Source organism: Pempheris klunzingeri, chromosome 12, assembly GCF_042242105.1.
Source record: "Pempheris klunzingeri isolate RE-2024b chromosome 12, fPemKlu1.hap1, whole genome shotgun sequence".
Lineage (NCBI taxonomy): Eukaryota > Metazoa > Chordata > Actinopteri > Acropomatiformes > Pempheridae > Pempheris > Pempheris klunzingeri.
In genome coordinates this window covers 15,881,320-15,901,023 of record NC_092023.1, presented here as the reverse complement: position 1 = coordinate 15,901,023, position 19,704 = coordinate 15,881,320, and the positions used below count along the sequence as shown (strand labels likewise).

The 19,704-nt window shown below is 39.7% G+C and overlaps 1 protein-coding gene across 1 annotated transcript in view; it reads right to left on the bottom strand.

The window, feature by feature from the left end:
* Positions 1-12,344: 12,344 nt before the first annotated feature.
* epas1b (endothelial PAS domain protein 1b) overlaps positions 12,345-19,704 on the bottom strand; it is a 46,748-nt gene continuing 39,388 nt past the window's right edge. Inside the window, exons 8-16 of the mRNA XM_070841410.1 lie at positions 17,594-17,741; positions 17,230-17,438; positions 16,579-16,817; positions 16,079-16,192; positions 15,218-15,753; positions 14,090-14,186; positions 13,682-13,775; positions 13,392-13,568; positions 12,345-12,998 (exon numbers count right to left, since the gene is read on the bottom strand). Coding sequence (XP_070697511.1) covers positions 12,847-12,998; positions 13,392-13,568; positions 13,682-13,775; positions 14,090-14,186; positions 15,218-15,753; positions 16,079-16,192; positions 16,579-16,817; positions 17,230-17,438; positions 17,594-17,741 — 1,766 coding nt within the window. The 3' untranslated portion in view covers positions 12,345-12,846. The remainder of the gene's footprint in view (positions 12,999-13,391; positions 13,569-13,681; positions 13,776-14,089; positions 14,187-15,217; positions 15,754-16,078; positions 16,193-16,578; positions 16,818-17,229; positions 17,439-17,593; positions 17,742-19,704) is intronic.

The window sequence follows — 19,704 nt, the reverse complement described above, 5'->3', positions numbered from 1 at the left end:
AGTACCACTAGATGGCGGTTTAATTTAAACTTTGATTCAAAATCAAGATTTCTGTGAAAATTTGAACTAGAACTAGCAGAATCTAGACTGTCAGTGAGAGACGCTGGGTATCTTCCCATTCCTCTAGATAAAATAAAGAGCAGCTTGAGGAATAAATGAATTGGAAATGTCTGACTATGTCATGAAGGATGATCTCAGCAAATAAATCATTCTGATCAAAAAGCATACCTGTAAAGCTTAACTTATTACTGACACAGACAGCCAGATTTGTTATACATGAGCATAGATTTAATCATAACTTTTATGGCTATTGCCCTGGTCATCTTTTGGTTAATTAAAAAGAAATTACCAATTTATAGATAAAGCAACTAACAGTAATTGAATTATTGGAAAAAATATTGTTTATTTGCTATCTGTGACCGATGTCCTTTTCTCTCTAAATGTAGTGTTACTGTATTTATTGATAATCGCTGAACCTCTCTCAACCATATCCCATCAAAAGGTTTATTTTTGTCTCTATTCCTGGTCAAGCCAAACCGGGCTAACAATGAAGGAGAATCATTGCATAAACTCTTTGTCTTTGTGCTTCCCACATCAGAACAATTGATGAAGACACAATTCTGGGCTGGATTTGGCCAAGAATTGTATTTGCGGGTGAATTCCCACAGAAAAACAAACTTTATTCTCCAAGTATTCGACATCAGTTTTCCCACTGCTCTCGTGTACTTACAGATAAATAGACAAACGGGGAAACAAGAATAACAAAGCTGAACAAAGTTAAGAAGTAAACACACATTTAACTTAAGCATACACATTTACTGTGTGCGTACAATGTAAATATACGAAATACATGTGAAAGTACATATGTTAAAACTATAACAAAAGATGTGAAGAAAGACAGTAGGGCAGTGATGGAGAGTGAAAAGATGCCGAAATAAATGGGATGTACATTACACACATGAGGAAGATGGGTATGACGGTATATGGATGGATACAGTATCAAACTCAAACATCATTTAGTTCTACATACAACAGTAGTGCAGGCAAAATGAGATGACGTTTCTCTCGGATCCGAGAGCGAAAAAACACACCGAACTGTGCAAGCACACATACAGCGGGTTTAGATTTGTAAGTGACAGTAATGGTATGTGAAACAAAAAACTGTTACTAAGCGTATATTTTACAATAAGAAGGTAAAAGGCCAATACAGTCATTGTGTAAATACTTAAATCATGTAAGATATGCATTGTGTTACTATATCACAGTAAGGCTAAAGATGTGATGCGTCCTTGTTTAGCCTTCTGGAAAGACTTACAGGAATTAATGCAGTCTGATACAGCAGTTGTGGAATAAATCCTACCTTCATGGATCTTGAAGCTGTTTCAGAGAGGTGATGATTCAACTTCATGGTCAATGAATTTTTTTGTGGTGCTGATGAATTGTTTTGCGTTATACTGACAGGTGTTGTAATATTTTGTCTGCTCTTACTGATATGATTAGGGTGGACAAAATGAAACTCTCAGAGAGGGGACTCCTGTAATTTCTCTCGGCGGGTGTTTGATCTCTGCCTGTTGCCAGTACCCAAAAGGAAAGCTCACTCCTACCACAGGGAGGAGGGTGCCGTGCCATTGTGCCCAATAGTCCTAAAAAACGCCCCATGAACTAAAAGCCCATCTGTCCGAGGGCTTGTTCCTAAAAATTGTAGAGGTTCTTCCTCTGGGGATTGAGAATATCTTCCTATGGACCATAGTTTTGGGTGGATGGCGGGTGAAGTGTTCTTGTCCACTTTTACTTTAGCTGGGAGAAATATTTCTAGAAAAGACAAGACACTTCTGACCCAATGACTTTCATGTTAATCAGATAAATACACAGTAGACTGTATACTAAGATTATACTCTCACAAGTAAGAATCCAAACACAAGTAGTCTCTGATTCTAACATGGGAAACTGGATGTTTGTTTACACTGAGGTTTAAGTTGCGTTGGGGGGCTCAGTGTCCTGGGATTGGACCAGAGCATAAACAAAGCATCCCTGGAGAAGCTTGTTGGGCACTCGTGCTGAGACATGCTGAGGTCCTGAAGGACAGACAGACATCTGAGTGAGCAGAACGGTTTCTGTCTCTTGACTGGCCGTATTTCTCAGTGGTAACATAGCAGGTATTTTATCGGCCTATTTCAAGCTCAAAGAGGCTCAAAGTTTTCCTGGAAAGTATCGACAGTGGGATTGCATAAAAAAAAAGAAAGAAAAAGGCAACAACAACTGGGGGGGGGGTCTTGTCATAACAACATGGGGGTTCTGTCAATGCTGGATTTTTTAAAGCCATAATGATAATCTTTTATACATCAACCTTAGCGCCATAGTTTATCTGTCATAACCATGATTTTTCCATAACCTCAACCGTTGTAGCTGTCGTTTTAACCATAGTTTAGTTACCATTCACACCACATTAACAAAAGAAACGGCCTTCCCAAAATTTGGGAGCACACTGCTCCCAAATTTTCCAAGGAGGAGAACTCTCATTTTGTCAGTTTCTTCTTCTTCCCTTTCTTTTTTTGCTTTGTCATTATACATAGAGTAATGAGGGACAGCAGCATGGCAGCTTGTGGACTTGTGCATGCCAGGTCCCCGGTCTGTTTTGCGTGTTTTTGCGAATGTTGCTTGTTCTTAGGTTTCTGTTCTAAAAGAGATCTTAATCTCCATGAGACTTTCCCACTAAATAAAGATTAAATGAATCCTATAAATACATTTTTTTTGCTGAGTTAGTGAAGTTACCTAAACTACTTTTGAACGAGAAATTGATACACTCTCCTTTATTGTCCAGTGTTATTTGACTCTGTGGTGACAGTACAGTCATCAGCCATGCAGGGGAAACCCTCCAAGGTGTTGAAAGATTTTATAACTGAACTATGACCATCACACACACTTTTTATTTTACTGACTATGTGAACATTTTCACACCACAGATGATGAACGAAGACACTAGAAGACAAGTCTTAACAGGTAAAGCATCAGTCTAATGTAGGCTTCTGTACGACTTTACCACACAGCCATGACAAAAACAGAAAAATACAAAAGCTGACCGATCCATTGTTGCACCAGCCCTTTTCACTGGAATTTTTGTGTTAGTCAAGATGGATGGCTTGATGCACATGTTGGGCTGTGCTTAGGCTTGGTAATGGAAAGCAGTGCACTGAACCTATTAGACTAATTATGTGGAATTTATAAGGCAATATATTTTTGAATAGTGTTCCTTGTTTTTCATCATTCATGTGTGTCTGCCTGTGTGTGGACGCAGATGTTTGACATCGTGTTGAATAACTGATCATAGCCTGATAATTTCCATTCTATTAGAAATTATTATGAATGATTATATAACGACAATTAGATCAGTTGATTTTTACTTAACGGAGAGTTGAAAGGTTCAGTCTTGTGTTACACATTTTATAATATGTTGTTGATTCACCTTGGAAGACAGAAACAAGAGGAAGCTGGTCGGTCCGGGAATCTGGTTCCTCCCATTTTTGCCTCCATCATGTTTTCCTGACTCCCAACCTGAAGGAAGCAAAAAGCTGTGAATCAGCTGGAACAAAGGGCAGCAAGACGTGTGTGTGGTGTGTGTGTGTTGCTACCCAATGTCTCACATGCCCATTTTTGTGTGCCCATAAAGTTTGGGTTCCTGTCTCCCTGTAGAGGAAGGAAGAATCACAAAAAAATCCCACAAAAAAGCCACGTTTTTTTTTTTCCTGTATTTTGGCTGATAAACAGACAGCAGGAGCCATCGAGATCTGTTGGCGCCTGATTATAAACTACTGCTGTACAAACTCTGCCAGTGTTTTTCCGGATTTCCCATCATTCTCAGTGTCGGGGTCCATGTTAACCAGAACTGATTGAGTGTTTTGTCCTGTTATTATTCTTGTGTTTTTTTTAAATTTACACACACTTTTTGATTCCAGAAAATAAAGCATTTTACCAGTTCATACTATTAGGTTTAAACCATGCGTACTATAACTTGCATGTGGAGCAGAAGCCTGTAATTGGTTGGTTGATGAACAGTTCATAAAAGGTAGTGAAGGAAAGGTGTGCATGCCTTTCCTGACTAGCAGCATCAGAACGCTGAGCTTGTTTGTTTAGTGATGGTTAAGTAGAGATATAAAACCAGTCAGCTAACATTTTCAAGTTGGACGGACTGTCAAACAGATCTCCTCTGACCTGCACGCCCTTAGCTTTTGTTCTCATCCTGGAAATCAGTGTAAATTTGGTTGCCAGCCCAAAAGCATTTTACATAGACATAAACACACACACACATCAACAGACATAAATTGCACTGTTGTTGGAAACTGTATATATTTTTTTACTTTATTGATGTCATCTGTACTTGTGTCAATAGGAGCAAACAGCTCTGTGATTACCTGTTCAGTCCAGTAATCACTAAATTCAGCTGCATATTGCAGTTTCCAGTGAACTCTCACTTGCTTCTTTTCTTCTTAGTTATGCAAAACACCACAGATTAACCATGCCATTGCAATTTCAAAAGATAGTTTGCTGCAGTAACCTTCACCCAGACATAATTCCCAGTCCATACTCTGACCATTATGAATACAGACTACAGTTATCCTCATACAAGTGCAGATCATAGTGTATATGCACATTGGCAGTGAGCTTGTTAGCTGTGGTCTTTGCAGTGCAATATAGTTTTATCACTCTGCTTTTCTCTGTGCTGATTATATGAAATAGTTGTTTTGAGTACCAGGGCCCCCAGCAGTGGGTTTCCATTGCGATGATGAATGTCTACGCCTATCTGGAAGTTGGTAAATCTTTGTGTTTTGTTGTAGGTTATCTTCAATTCAAGTTTTGTCAACAAAATGTCAGAACCAGCAGAACCTGAGTGAGCAGGTATAAGGAAGGAGACATTGAGTCTTTGTGTTTCTGTGCCAGTTTTGGCCTATTTGCCTATCTGTCTGTCTGTCTCTCCAAATCAAATAGAGGATGTGCGTCACAATCCAAAACAAAAACATCAAGCACAATACAAAGGTGGAGTTAGAGCTTTGAAATATGTTTTCCATGCAACAGGGAAGCAGACCAGATTCTCATCAGAAAGCTTTTTTAATCACCGGCAGACTTTTATAGACTGGGGGGAAAAAACGGACTTCTTGGTGCTGCTTTTCTTTTCCTCTACTCAAATTGATGCCATGATTCTGATGGTGTTAAAAGGTTCACTTCATCCACATGGAGGTCATATACCAAGACCTTTAAAACTTCGACATATTATTCCACACCTTATTCTAAATGATTACAAAATATAACAATACCAGCACCTCAAAATTTCTGAACATGATGCCTGAAACAGGTAAACGGTGATTGATTCAAAGATCATTAGTATGAACTTGGTTTCTAACACCAGGCCTGGTCTCCCCTGAAGTCTTGTGTGCGACCAGCTTATTATATTTTTCTTAAATTATAAAATCCTTAGACATTTACTTAACTATTATTTAAGAGGGATCAAAAACTTGGGGGTTTTGATGTAAAAAAAAACAAACATTGTTTATACATTGTTTTGGTGTTAATCCAGTATATCACAGCTGTACTGTAGTAATTAAACTGTTTGAGTTGATTGTGACCTAACTTCCCCTCCATGTACAGCTGTTATGCAGTTGATATTGGAATTAATTCAGAAAGAGAAAAACAATGATGCACATTTGTACCTGTATATCTGCATAGACCCTCAAGTCTTGTCCCACAACCCACTTAGGACGTATAAAAACTCTTCACAAAGAGAGAAAAAAAACTGTGGGAGAAAAAACAAAATGAGGAGCGTATGGTTAACTACCACAGACAGAATATTATTCATTTAGCATCTGCTGAACAGTCTTGAACTGACCACTGGATGCTGGCTGAAGAACAACTCAAACAATAAAATGCACACACACTCGCACCTGCTTGTGTGAATTTGAGTCTCCTAGTAACTCACCTGTTAAGGTGGATAAATGAAGTACAAGATGAAAAGTGCACTAGCTCAAGCAAATGGGTCACAGCTGGGAGCCAGAAGTGAAAAGTAATGAGGTATATTTACTGAAGTACAATTTTGTGGTACATGTACGTTATCAACTTGTCATCAAGCTCTGCAGAAGCTTGATAACGATCCATTCATTTGAATCAGGTATGTTGGAGAAGAGAAACATCTATAACATGCAGGGCAGTGAGCGCTCGGAACAAATTTTGGGAAACACAGTTTCAGAGAATTAACTCATATTGTACAGGAACATGTAAACCTTCAATTAACTAAAACAGGGCAATTGTAGTAGCAGTAGCAATTTGATGCAAAGATAGGGTTTAGCAAAGGGGTGCCACAGGGCTCTGTACTGATACCTCTTTTATTTATTACTAATCTTGGCAGAATTTTAAACTTTGAAGATATTTATTAATATGCTAGTCTTACATTTATTTATTTTTGTGCTGGGGAAAGCTCTAGACAGATTTTTAGAATATAAAATCCAACCTTAATTTTAATGTTGACAGAATACAAAAATGCATTCCACAACAAATACAACATCAGACATGTCCTCCAAAAATATGAACCACAATAAACCACGCATGATTCAGATTAAAGAGGGTAAGATCAGTATGCTTTAATAATAAGATATCAGTGCAGAAACACAAACTTCTTATTGGGTTAAATTCCCCATATAATAACAGTAATAACAATGATAACAATATATGATAATAATAAGATCGATATGTATTATTAGCACATTAAAAAATTGCAGAATCATCTAATATAACTATACTGCATGACATAAACAAAAATACAAATAGAATACAAGTAGCTGAACATGGATCCCATAAGGAAAAACAAAAACCCTGTTGTTACATGAGATACAAGTAAAAATGCTGACATTGTCTTCAAAGAGGAAATGCAATGAATGAGTGGATTAACTCCTGAAACGTTTCGTCACTTTTGTTTTTGAGGAAAACCCTTCAAGCAACACAGTATGTTAAGCTCTAGGACTGGTGATAAGCCTTCTAGGGTTTAAATAAAGCTGAAGCCCGGCCTGTATTTGGGTTAGCATCTGCATTTTTTATGGTTTCTCTCTGAGCTGTTTTTATTCTTTCTGTATGGCTGACACCTGTTTTCTATCCATATTCTACGATAAATTAAAATCTCTAACACTTACAGTAAAATTTTCATATTTCTTCATTTTAGCGCAGATAAAACAATGTTAGCTTACAAAACTACATGTCCTAAAAAAGTGAGACAAACGGAGGTCTAGTTGTTGAATGCTAACATAATAATACTTGTTTTATTTTGGTTGAAATAACTAGGTGTGCATCTACAATTTTAAACAATAAGAAAAAAAATAATACAATTGTCTGGCCAAAGCTAGTGGAGCAGAAGCTAACTCAAAACAAGGGTTGGGCTTCCTCTTTACCTAGATTTGTATTTCTAAATCGACTTTCATCTGGCCAACTCTTTCCACATACATTATCACAATTTAGTTCAGATCTTATCAGTTGGTGCTCTCCATGTGTATGTTTTAGAACATTTAATGGAGTCCTAAAACCTCTTTGGTCTCCAAAGAATTCAGTTAGAGCTTGGACTCTTAAAGAACATGTTTTATATTACACTGTAAACCTGCCATAAAAGTCATTATAATGATTTTTTTAAAACACATACTTTTGACATGTTATATGGTCATTTTCTGGACACCTAATCTAACCATCTTTAGTTTAGGAGAGAAAACAAAAATTGGCTTGTGAGTCAGAGAAAGGGAAGAGAGAAACAGATGAGTGATTTGCCGAGTGGAGGAGTTGAGAGATATGCGTCAGTGGGCAGACTGAGCAGAAAGTATCTCTCTATGTGTCACTCAACTCGACATCACTTCTTTACATATCTCCCTTCCTAACAGTCGCCCACATCCCCTCAAAAATCGGAATTCATAAAAATAAAAGGCCAAAAAAATCTATTTTTACAACCTGGATTTAATTTTCATAGATTTGGACTTTATTATCATCAGTTATTATAATATTTTTGTCACCGCAAGACAGTTTTAAAGTCTTTTCAGTCACTTCCAAAAAAAGCAGTTTGGATACTTTAATATACTTAAACTGTGGATTTGGTTATAACCTTTCTAAAGACCTGAATTATCATTATCATAATTTATCATGCTCTGCTTTATTGCACCCTAGTCCTGTGTCTCAGCAGTTAAGGTGGTCCAGAAAATGTAACGGCTATAGAATTAATGGCCAAAAACCATGAAAATAAGTTAGCAAAATAATAAAATTTAAAGTTTCTGTGATAAGAGTCTTTCCTGCCTGCATATAAACATGGGTGTGAAAGTTTTACTCTGGGTTTTATGTCATTCACATCTCTCCTATACACTAAGGTCATTCATTTAGACATTGAATAGTTTTAATTTTAAACTTTACCATCTACATGACCATGTCATGGAAGATCAAACTACTGAAGTTTGTTCACAATTCACAATATTCAGCTTGTGACCTCCACTTCACACTGTCAGCATCACTCAGAACACTGACTGTGGATGAAAAGACACATGCAGTTTTAAGGCAAACTGTGCAGCCTGCTGAGCCACTGTTTCTCAAATTTGGTTTGCACAGTGACACAACTGTCCTCTGACCTGTGACCTCCTAGGAGAACTTCTACTGTGCAGTAAAACTTTTTTCACTTCCTAGAAGCCCCCCCCTCCCCCCCGCCCCCCCATCAACAAACAGACTGTCAGGTCGTTTGATTGAGCTGGGGAATCCATTCCCTTATAAACCTTAATAAACTCTGACCCATCATCACCAGGGGATCTACAATGGGTTCTATTAGGGTTCTATTTAAATCTAAGAAAGCGTCTACCCTGATGTTTCTATCAGGATCTAAATGAATGTATCAGAGGAGGCTAAGACGGAACTGTTGACTACAAAACCTGAGGGGTTATTATGAAAATTAGCCAAACTGTGACGTTGTACCCCTAAATTTGGATGTTTTCCAATTATTACAAAAAGTCTGTCAACTTGTATATAAATCTTCAACTATATTCTCATTAATATCAGGCTCTGCTATCTGTTTCTCAACTGACAACAAACGCTGACACAGTTCAGGTTTAACTTGCAAATTTGAAATAAAGTTTCAAAGCAAAAGGAAGTTTTATGTTATTTATGCTTTCTCACATTTAACTTTAAAATAAGTCTCATGTCAAGTGAGGATTTTATTCAATAATAGCCCCCAGGATTGATAGTAATCATCTACAGGCTGCAGGAAACAAACTGTGCACTTGAAGGGCAAACTTAGCAGATGTAACCATAAAGTCATGATAAGGCACATTATATGAAAGGGAATGAACTTCAAAGAAAATTTCAGCATAACGCAGAGAACATCAAAATATAGTGTTAGTGGATCCAAGAGATGTAATAAAAGTTCTAAAAATGACACATACATGGTCAATGAAGCACCATTGCTTTTATATATGCAGCTGGAAAACTATGCGATTAATTTTATGGCAACTTAGCCTTCTTAACAATATTCAAAATGCTACATATTTGAAAAGTAAAACTTAGAAACTGATACTCATATTTAATCTGAACTTTTTCCTGTTTTTTTTTTTTTTTCTTTTTGTTTTTATCTTCTTAAAGCAAGAACAAGAACAGTACTGCCCAGACAACAGATTCAATAGATATATTAGAAAAAAAAAAAAAAAAAAAGAAATTGCCACAACACAGAAACAGCACAAGAGGAAACAGCACTGCGAGGGATCTGATCCATCTGCATCTACAGGGTAGATAAGGACAAAGTACCAGGACAAATAAACACTAAAAACACCATCTTCAACATTAGTTTTGTCTTTTTAAATACGTAACGTATATGTGTACAAAGCTCTATAATTGATACTCAAAAGTGGTCACCACACAAAGATAATTACCTCAAAAAAGAGAGAAAAGTGAGATTACAGTACAGGAAAGGAGAGAACTGTTAAAAAATGGTGAACGTCTACTCACTAGAGGCACAATGTCGATGATATTACTGACATCATTTGGGTGAAAATTACAGTTTCTAGACTGAAAATAAAAATTTTGACCTTGCTCTTAGTCCTATGTGTATTAAAGTAATAACACTCTGAATCAAAGCTTTCCGATAGTGGCAGCCACTCAGTGTCATTAATTATAAGAAAAACTGGCCTTGTCCTAATCCTAAAGAATAATAATACATACACTCCACATTCAAGTCACTTCACAGGCTGCTGTACTGCACTGAAACCAAGGCTGCTGCTGCCGCTATGTACATATGTATAGTTTAAATGAGTTTGGGTAATCACGCAGTTGCTGCTGTCATCCAACCTTACACTATCTGGTTAGTGCAGTGGTTTGAAAAGGTAGTGGGCGAGCGACCTCCACTGCCCTTCTTGATCTAAAGGCTGAAGTGGCCTTTTTTAATGGGACACTTTAAAGCTTCATTTTGGCCTAAATCACACCAAAGGGGCAGTTGAGGTTACTGGCGCTGCTCAAGTAACCTGTTTTTTTGGCTCTGATGAGCCGAAATACCGACTCACGCTATTCAAGTGGCACTCTGATCAGCCTTGTGCTTCTGATTAGCCCCTGGGATTGGCTCAAATCCCCTAAAATATCCTCCATTTAACTTAAAAGAGGCTAACAGAGACTTTGCAAATTTTAGCCAATCTATTACAATTCTCGCCTACTTTACTTTACGTCTTCTGCAAGCCATGTTCCTGTGGTCTTTTAAAGGCAGAAATATAAACCTAAAAATAAACCTTCCATGCAGTACAGGTGCCTTGGTTTCATCCTCACCCCCAACCTTTAGACAGTCTGGGCACACCGCTGGTTTTTAAGGTATTCTGTATTGCATGAAGTGTGTGTAGGGCTACAATATATAATCACATGACCACTTACAGTGCATGTGTGTGTACAAGCTATCAGTTTGGTGAATAAGGCTATCCTTGTTGCTGACTCTGTGAGCTTTAGCTCAATGAAATAATTGCACAATACAAAAAAAAAACAAACCCTGTAGTCACACAAGCTACTTACCTGACTGAGAAAGAGATGAGAGAAAGAACAGCATGAGACAAAGAATATTTTAGAAAAATCAAAGACAGATTTAAGAAGAGACAAAAAAAAAAGAAAAACTGAAAAAACTAAACTTTGAATATTCAACTTACAGTAGAGTAACATGTATTACAATATATGTTTATTAGTGTGTCTGTGAGTTAGACACAAAAAATGAATCTGGTAGGTAGAATAAGAACCTAAAAAAAAAAAAAATGAGAGAAGGAACAAAGCAGTAGCCTATTGATATGGTAAAGTGTCTCGTTGATTTGGATTAAATAATGTGGGGAGATTTAATAAAAGCTAAAATGTCTCAATTCACTATTAGAAAAATAGACTAATTATAAGAACATAAATAACAGTGGTTGACCCACTTAGATCTAATTCTACTGTGAACCACTTTATGTTGTGAGACTCCAGAATGAACAAACTGCACTACTTTGTTATTGAAACAGAGCAGATGATACAGTGACTCCAGTGGGATGGATTCAGGCAAGAGGAGGCAAGTTGATGACTGTCTGTCTGTCAAAGTGTGCCGTACTGTATATGTAGATATTGGGTGTCGTTATTATTATTGTTTTAATTCTTATTCTGCACGTTGATTCTGATTCTCATCCTGTCCTGATAGCTATTCCTTTAAGAAGGAAATGAAACATGACGAAAGAAAGAAGAAAAAAACGTGACATATACGATGAAGTGTTTTTTACGATACAATGAAAGAAAAGAAGTCGTCTTTTCTGTATTTTAGAATGTATAAGTTCAATGTCGTTTTTACTTGAGCTGGATGTCCTAAGCTAGTGTTATCTGATTAGGGAGATAATGCAAACAAAGATGACAGATCACAAACTCAACATTATTTCATTTAAGTCGATCATGGTGATCGATCAGCAGAATCAAAGAGCGTGTTTTGTAAAGGATCGTTGGTTTTTAGAATTTTAAACATGTTACCCAACTCTTGCCTGAGGCTTTGAGTGGAACTAGAAAAGTGGGCTGGGTTTAATTGCTGGTCAAATACACAAAGTGAAAGAACACAGTGTCTCTGTTAATGTGTAGGTAGTATATCCTCTCCTCTGAGCCACAGTAAATGAGTTAACTAATAAAAAAGAAGGTAGGTAGAAGGACTGGGAACTAAGCTGCAGTTCATATCAGGGTGCAGGTCTGTGACAGAGACCGGGGTCTGGATAAAGCACAAGTTGGTTGGGGTTTAAGGCTTTAGATGTTTGGGCAGAGCTGGCCTTAAAGGCACACTGTATGTTTGAACCCCAGGCCACTAATACCCCTTTCACAAAGACCCAAGCTCACTCTGTGAGATTTGTGCACACCGAACTCGGAGATAAATCCCAGTGTCAGGAAATTTTGACACAGGTCACACAGAGTGTTAAATCATTTTGTACTCTGTTAGTTAATTGTCCCGCGTTGACCGTTTTTCACCAACTGAGCCATGTTATATTATTGGTGTGGGCGGCTCAATGCAAGGGGAACCATTGTACACTGGCGGTCAGCCTTCATCTGATTTGAGTTGAGAGCTTAGGGAATAAGGGATGTAAGTGGCTTGACCCTGATATCTCAGCTTGTTTAGATGCTCTGGGCACACAGCTGTAAAGGGACAGGGAACTGAGCGTGGGGCTGAGCCAAATAACCTAATTAAGACAGGATGTGGTTACGAATACCATTCCCTATAGGTAGCTTATCCTCAGGGTGCTCAGGGGCCCTAAGGTACGAAGGTGAATAAAGGCTTAAGTCTTAGACTGTAGGTGGGGTGGGGGGGGGTTTGAATCTGAGGCTCTAGGTGGCCTGGTCCAGGGCTCTCAGCAGGTCACAACCCTGGAGGAGGTGCAAGTTGCCCTGCAGCGGGACATTGACCTCACAGTCGTAACGGGTCAACTCCGGCAGATAGGAAAACTCAAAAGAAGGGCCCAGCAACCGACTGGCTATACCTGGAACAGGACAGAAAAAGAAATCAGTGATTCACTACAAGCAGACAGCTAAACACTGACTTCCTATAGTCTATAGTAACTGTATTAACTGCTGTAACTGAGACCTAAAAACCTTATTTTCTTAAAACAAGTCAAAAATCAGTGAGAGCTGTATGAATATTTTGGACTGTGTTCAACAGACAGCAACTTATTTCAAGAATTGTTTAGAAATTTAGAAAGACTGATACATTCTAATATATTCTTACAGCAATGGCAGGTTTGTTCTCTCGTTTTAATAAAATAAAACCTAAATTAGTTAATTACAGACAATACTGTCCCACTACTGTGGGTGTCTAGACAATGATGTCAGATGATTTTCTAGGCGGCTGAAACATTTAAGTCAGGTCAGCTCACCCTCAGTCTTGTTAGAAGGCAGCATGTTATACTCCGCGTAGTTGTAGCTCTTTTGGGTGAAGGGCTTCTCATTTGCACCACCTATCTCATTTCCTGGAAACTGAGACTTCCTGTGCTGCTGCAGAGAGCGGAGACACGAAGACATGGTGCCTGGAGTCATCCTCGCCATCCCTGACTCTGAAGCACAGATTACAGAGAAACTTCTTATATATTCTTCCTTGTTGGGTAGAGGAGATAATGCCAGATGTTTTTCACACACACACACACACACACAGGCCGAGAGCTCATACCTGCCAGTGATCCTGCGCTAAGGGAGCGATCCATGCTGACACAGCTGTCATTCCTCATCTTCTTCCAGGTGATTCCTGAAGGCTTACTGTCACCCTGAAGCACGACCACATGGGTGCTCAATTAGCAGCTTGTCCACAGAAACAGTGGATTCCCCCCAAACAATTCACACAAACACAAACTAACAAAGCTTTAAATTTGTGTTTTAGGAGGTACTGCTTTGTCTTTCATCACTAAAATATTCAACCAGTACTTGCTCCATTAATTCTCATTAATAAGCTGCTTATTTTAGAACAAGCTAAACTAAATGAAGACAATTCTAGTCTCAAACTTACCACTAATGGACAGTTATACTAGAAAAGATCTAGAGCTGATATGATAAATATAGTATATTCATTAGGTAAACTCACCACGGTCATCTGGGTGAAGGAGCGCTTGATACTGTTGGCCATGGCCACTCTGGCTGGACTCATGTCTCTGTAGGCTTGTACAAAATTGTCAATGGACCTGCACACACACACACACACACACACACACGTAGACACACACAACAACATTTAAATCTGATATCAAGACAGACAACTGTTTGTTTTTTTCTCTTTTCTTTGGCAGCAGTTCTACCGACAGCATGGATAAATAATATTATAAGTAATATTCATAAATATAAACCATCATTAAAGTCATAGGAAGTTCGGCTACAATTTACTTCCTGGATAAGACTTAATAAATGGAAATGTTTTAATGTATTCTTTTATATTTCCTCATCAGTTTGCACTCATAGCTACGTAATCATTGCTGAATGTGTAAATATGTTTTAAAAAGTCCATTCTGCAATGAGATCATGTATTTTGAAAACTTCTCTCAAGTGCCTTATTGTTTTTGTCTACATGTAAAAAAGCAAATGGACACTTGTTCTTTTTAGGAAAGTTACAAAGTTTTACTGAGGATATGACGCTGATGAAAATGTTTTCATTTTGTTTAATTGAGTCTGTTTTTTATCTTTTTTTTTTTTTATTTGTTGGTGTGGCAGTTGAATACCAATTCATCAAGCTGTGTAGTAAGATTTCTGCTGCCACCGTTAATGACCTTCAGCACCAGTATGACGTGAGGATCATCTCAAAGGCACAGACTATTACTGTGGACCTTCGACATCCATCGCATGTTGAGTTCCAATGCTTGGCGGTGGAGGTTCAGTCTCCCCAGAGGAAGTGCCAATAGATACTGACTGTCCTATGTTCCGTCCCCTTTGGACCCTTTAAACATCCAATATACTCGGATGTCATTGTGTCTTTTTTCTTTTTAAAATTTTTTCCCCATGATTCTCGGTGACAGCGTGGAGTAAAGTGTAGTGTAGTGGAGATATGAATCTTGTGCTGTGTTGCGCATGATGTATTGTTGCCCCTCAAGGACATTAGAATTTTGTGAATCACAGAATGTACACATTTGTGGAAAAAACTCCACTATACTTTAAGGTACAAACATCTCTCAAGTGCATTCATATTTGTGACTTGACTGTAAAATGTTCATTGTTACATCACCTCTGTTTCTGCATGAGATGAGGCATGTTCTGTTGGCAGGACAAGCGCCCCTCTTCTGACAAAGTGTCCATCAGACAGGCCTTGGTGGCTCGCGTTTGTTGTTGGTACGTTAACAGAGGGTCCGGTGGCCACTGCAGATTCTGCCTGCCACCCATGGAGGACAGAGGGGTGCTGGCTGGAGCCTGGTACGGGGGATTCCGCATGTGCCCCATCATGTAAGAGCCTGCACGGTGGTCCATGGTCCCCTGGCTGGAGCCTCTCTTCTCCCCTGCGGCCCAGGAGGCAGCCGTCTGGTGCTGGTATTGGCCTTGGGGCTGAGGAGGGGTGGACAGGGGCTGGAAGAGGCTGGCAATGTTGCTGAAGCTCTGCTGGGTGACCTGTTGTTTTTGGGTGAGGCTGCTGTTGCTCCCCATGGATCCTGCTGGCCCTCCTTCCAGGGGCTCAGACTCTTGGATGATAGGATTCAGCTGGAAGTCCTCTCCATCCATCGGGATGTAAGGAGCCAAAGTCTCCAGGTCTAAGTCACTCAAGTCCCTCTGGAAAAGTGGAACATGGTTTGTTGCAGTGGCTTTATCTTGCTGCTCAGACAAGTAGCTGTTACAGGATGGTTTTTTTTTCTTTTTAGAAAAAATAAAGCAGGTTTTTCTAAATTTGTGAACCACTACAGCTGCAAGAGGTTATTCAGCACACAGGCATAAATGTGCGCAAATAAAATTAGACTGATCTGTCCCTTATTTTTTTAGATTAGTCGCAGACAGGCAGATACAGTAAACAAGGGCTCATAAGTCAAATGAATGAGTGATAAGCAAGGCAAAGTTTTAGATATAATTATATTCTTGGGATGAAGAAAAGGACACACACCTCCTTATATCCAGGACTGTCGTTGCCCTCTGTGTCAAGAGCAAACAGCTTCTCAGTCAGCTCCACCTTCAGGTCGCTCTCCACTGAGCTGTAGTAATCACCTGGGCTGCTGGGCTGCAGGGGTGAAAGAGGGAGGGAGGGTGGAAGACAGGAAAATATTGTATGAGGCGAGATAGATAAAGGAACAGAAACACAGAGGAACAAGATGACAAGCACAGAAAAAAGGGGACAAAATGTAAGAGAAAGACAGAAACAAAGAGCGAGAGATGAGTTCTGACAAAGGGACTATTCACTGCTAAGAGCCTGTTCCTTCCAAAGATCCACCCCCACTATTCCCACACATACTGCCCACAGTTAGTCCCCTTTACCCCCCCAGGCCCCACTGAACACAGAACGAACAAACTATGAAACAAACACAACCAGTTCCTCGCTCTCTAACTAATTAATCCTTTCAATTTAACATTCGGTCTCTAAATCCCTCCCTCCGTCCTCTTCCTCACCGTGGAGCAGCTGCTGAGGCTCGGAGTGGCGCTGCCTGGTGGCGGATTCTGCTGCACGGTGAACGGGCCGGCTATGTTCACCATGTCCCTCGGAACTGGAGCCGGGGTTTGGCCTGATGTCGGAGGGGCAGGCTTGTGGCCCTCGCTGGCCCAGGAAGGAGGTCCCGGAGGGGGCATAGCTGCGGCCGACACCTGGGTGAATCCTGCTGGCTGGTGGGGCTCCTCAAACTGAGGGTGATCTGCAAGAAAGACGCAGAGTCAGTGGAACAGAGATAAGGTTCAACAAAGACGAGACACTAACAGAGGATGCCAATCTTTTTTGTATCAAATAGCAAATTTTAATAAAAATGGACTTAGGCTACAAAATGTTGTCTTGCCAGGATCTAAGTAGCTTTTACATCATCAGATGAGGGTTAAACTGTAATATCTAACACCATGGAAAATCTGAATCAGTGCTGAAAGTGTGAGTAATATATATTAAACCGCGGGTAAATGCTGTTTCATGTGCTTCATAAGCCAGTTAGCTGACAGTAATAATGCGCTAAAAGGCGTCTCTTTGTACAGGAAATTTTTCAGGACAAATTGGTGTGCATTATTCCAAACATGATGACCCAAACACATGCACTTAGAAGGTTAGAAGTTAATACAGACGGAAGTCGAGGGTGACGATTGTGTCTCCGGGTGTTGGAGCCAGCTGGGCGAGGTCCTCCGGCTCCTCCTTGAGTTTGGTGAAGAGGGCGTCTTCCGGCTCTGCGGTCACGCCTGCGCCTCCAGCAGTGAAGAAGCTGCTCATGTGGCGTGGCTTGAAGAGGGACTCAGTCTGCTCCAAGGAGAAAATCATCGACTTCTCCTCAATGTCACTGCAGGATTAGAAAAAGAGAGAGTGAGTGTGAGTTGGGGTTTGTGTGGATCCAGCGAGCCGAGTCTTCGAGAGCATAAAAAAAAAAAACGCTTCATTTCAGCATGTGACAGCTTACAAAGCCACAGCTGTGCTCACCGGGACGAAAGCGCTTACCTGAGGACATAGTTTATGCACACGATGCACTGGGGCTGGGAGTTGCGGCTGTTATAAATAACAGTTCCCTGGGTTTCTACCCAGACGTATCCTCCATTCTTAGCCAGCATACGATACTGACCAGTCACTGCCTGACCTTTGGTACACACTGCAAAGGGAGAGAGAGAGAGAGAAAACTAAGAGCTATTGTATTTGATGACTTCAAGACAACTCATGTATGGAAACTGAGCCACTTGCCCATGATCGTATTCAGGTTGACAGTGATAATAGTTTTATTTTGCAGAAAAAACTATCCTGTTACTCCTTTTCTGCCAAAAAGTCTTTTAGGATTGTAATGAGCATCACACATCTTTAAGATATAACATTGCGTCATATTTTGAGCCTTTACCAAGCTGAAAGGTAGTAATAAAAATTCTATCTTGCACGACGGGTCGGTTTTGAAAAAAAGGACAGCAGGGAGTGTTGGAATGTTTCTCCCCAGTCTCTCTTTACCCACGTTTTCAAAATGTCCCTCTGGGGTGAAAGTCATGTGTCTATGGTTTTGGTGATTTTTATGGCTATTAGTTAAGCAGTGAAAGCTGCTCTACAGGCAGAGACCGTTTTTACAACCCCCGTTTTAAGACCTTTGAATGATGTCAAATGTATCATCATACTGCTCCTGTGGCGGTTCGGATAACACACCTTACGGCTCCTGAGTGACTTATGAGAACTGTACGTATTGAACAGAATTGGAACAATATTATTATTGTTTGATCTAGTGTAAAGTTATGATGTGCTCACATTTTACGGTCCAGTGTGGTGCAATAGATCGAAAGGAAACTAACCATTTGTGCAACGCTGTGAAATCAGCCAAACATGGGTTATGTTTGACTTTGAGCTGAGAAGGAGATGTGCTGGCTACAGTCCAAAGTTCAGCACTGGCGTGGGAAAGGACCAGGACTGTGGTCAGAGAGTGTACATAAGGCCAGTGGCTGTGTGTGTGTGTGTGTGTGTGTGTGTGTGTGTGTGTGTGTGTGTGTGTGTATGTCTGTGTGTGTGTGTGGGGAGGAAGTTCGGGGCAACATTACATGTCGCAGAGAACGCTGTTAACATGTGCTGATCGACAGGCTGGTCACGTTGGCCGTGAGAGCCGGCTGTCTGTGTGTGTGTGTGTGTGTGTGTGTGTGTGTGAGACACATAGACAGAGATAGATAGAGAGCCCTTTATCTGAGTCCTAAAATCTAATTTTCAAGTCAGTTTCTTCGTCTTGTTTTTTGGTTTCAAGATACACACGCTCGTACTTTTCTACAAAATTCCTTCGATAAATTAAACTGCACTGGGACAATCTCACCACAGAGTTATTTCTTACTTTATGAAAATACTTGTTAAAGCCAAATCTTAACTACACGATGTAAGATAATAAATAGCTATAAACTTAATATCAATACTGACTCAATGTGCGGTGAAAGAGTCCCAGCACTGAGAATCAGAAAATACTAAAAGTTGGTATCCAGTGCTGTTTTGTTTATTGATTCTTTCTGATTTAAATCACATTTTGTCACTTTATTAAATTTTTTTTTTAGGTAACAACTATATTTTAGAGATGTTTGGCTTAATTTGCTAAATGAAAAAAGACTTGCTGACAGCAAAGCACAATATACGATAAAAGTTATTTTGGTTGTAAAATACAGGAATCATTGGCCCTGGTGCAGATAAATTATGATGATGATGACTGATGATGTAGGTAAAAGGGATGCTGTATGCAGTGTGCACACAGACACAAGCTGCCGTTTTGTTGCAGAGGTGGTTTTAAGGAACTAAATTAGCGCTTTTCCTCTAGTACTGTCATCGTTCTTTAAAGCTTCTAATTATATCGTACTGTCAGAGGAGAGAAAAGCCATGGCGCATGACACACACACACACAAACATATGCACCCCCACACGCACAGTGTCATTAGAACGTAATAGAGGCCACCTGGTCTGCTGTGTTTGTGGCAGCAGATGTGCAAACCTCATCAGGCCATCAGTGGCTATGCTTAATCTAATAGAGGACATCTCAATACCATGCCCCTGCTTTTTAGACACACTTTCACACACAAACATACACAGAGAAACACACATCTAGACCTACA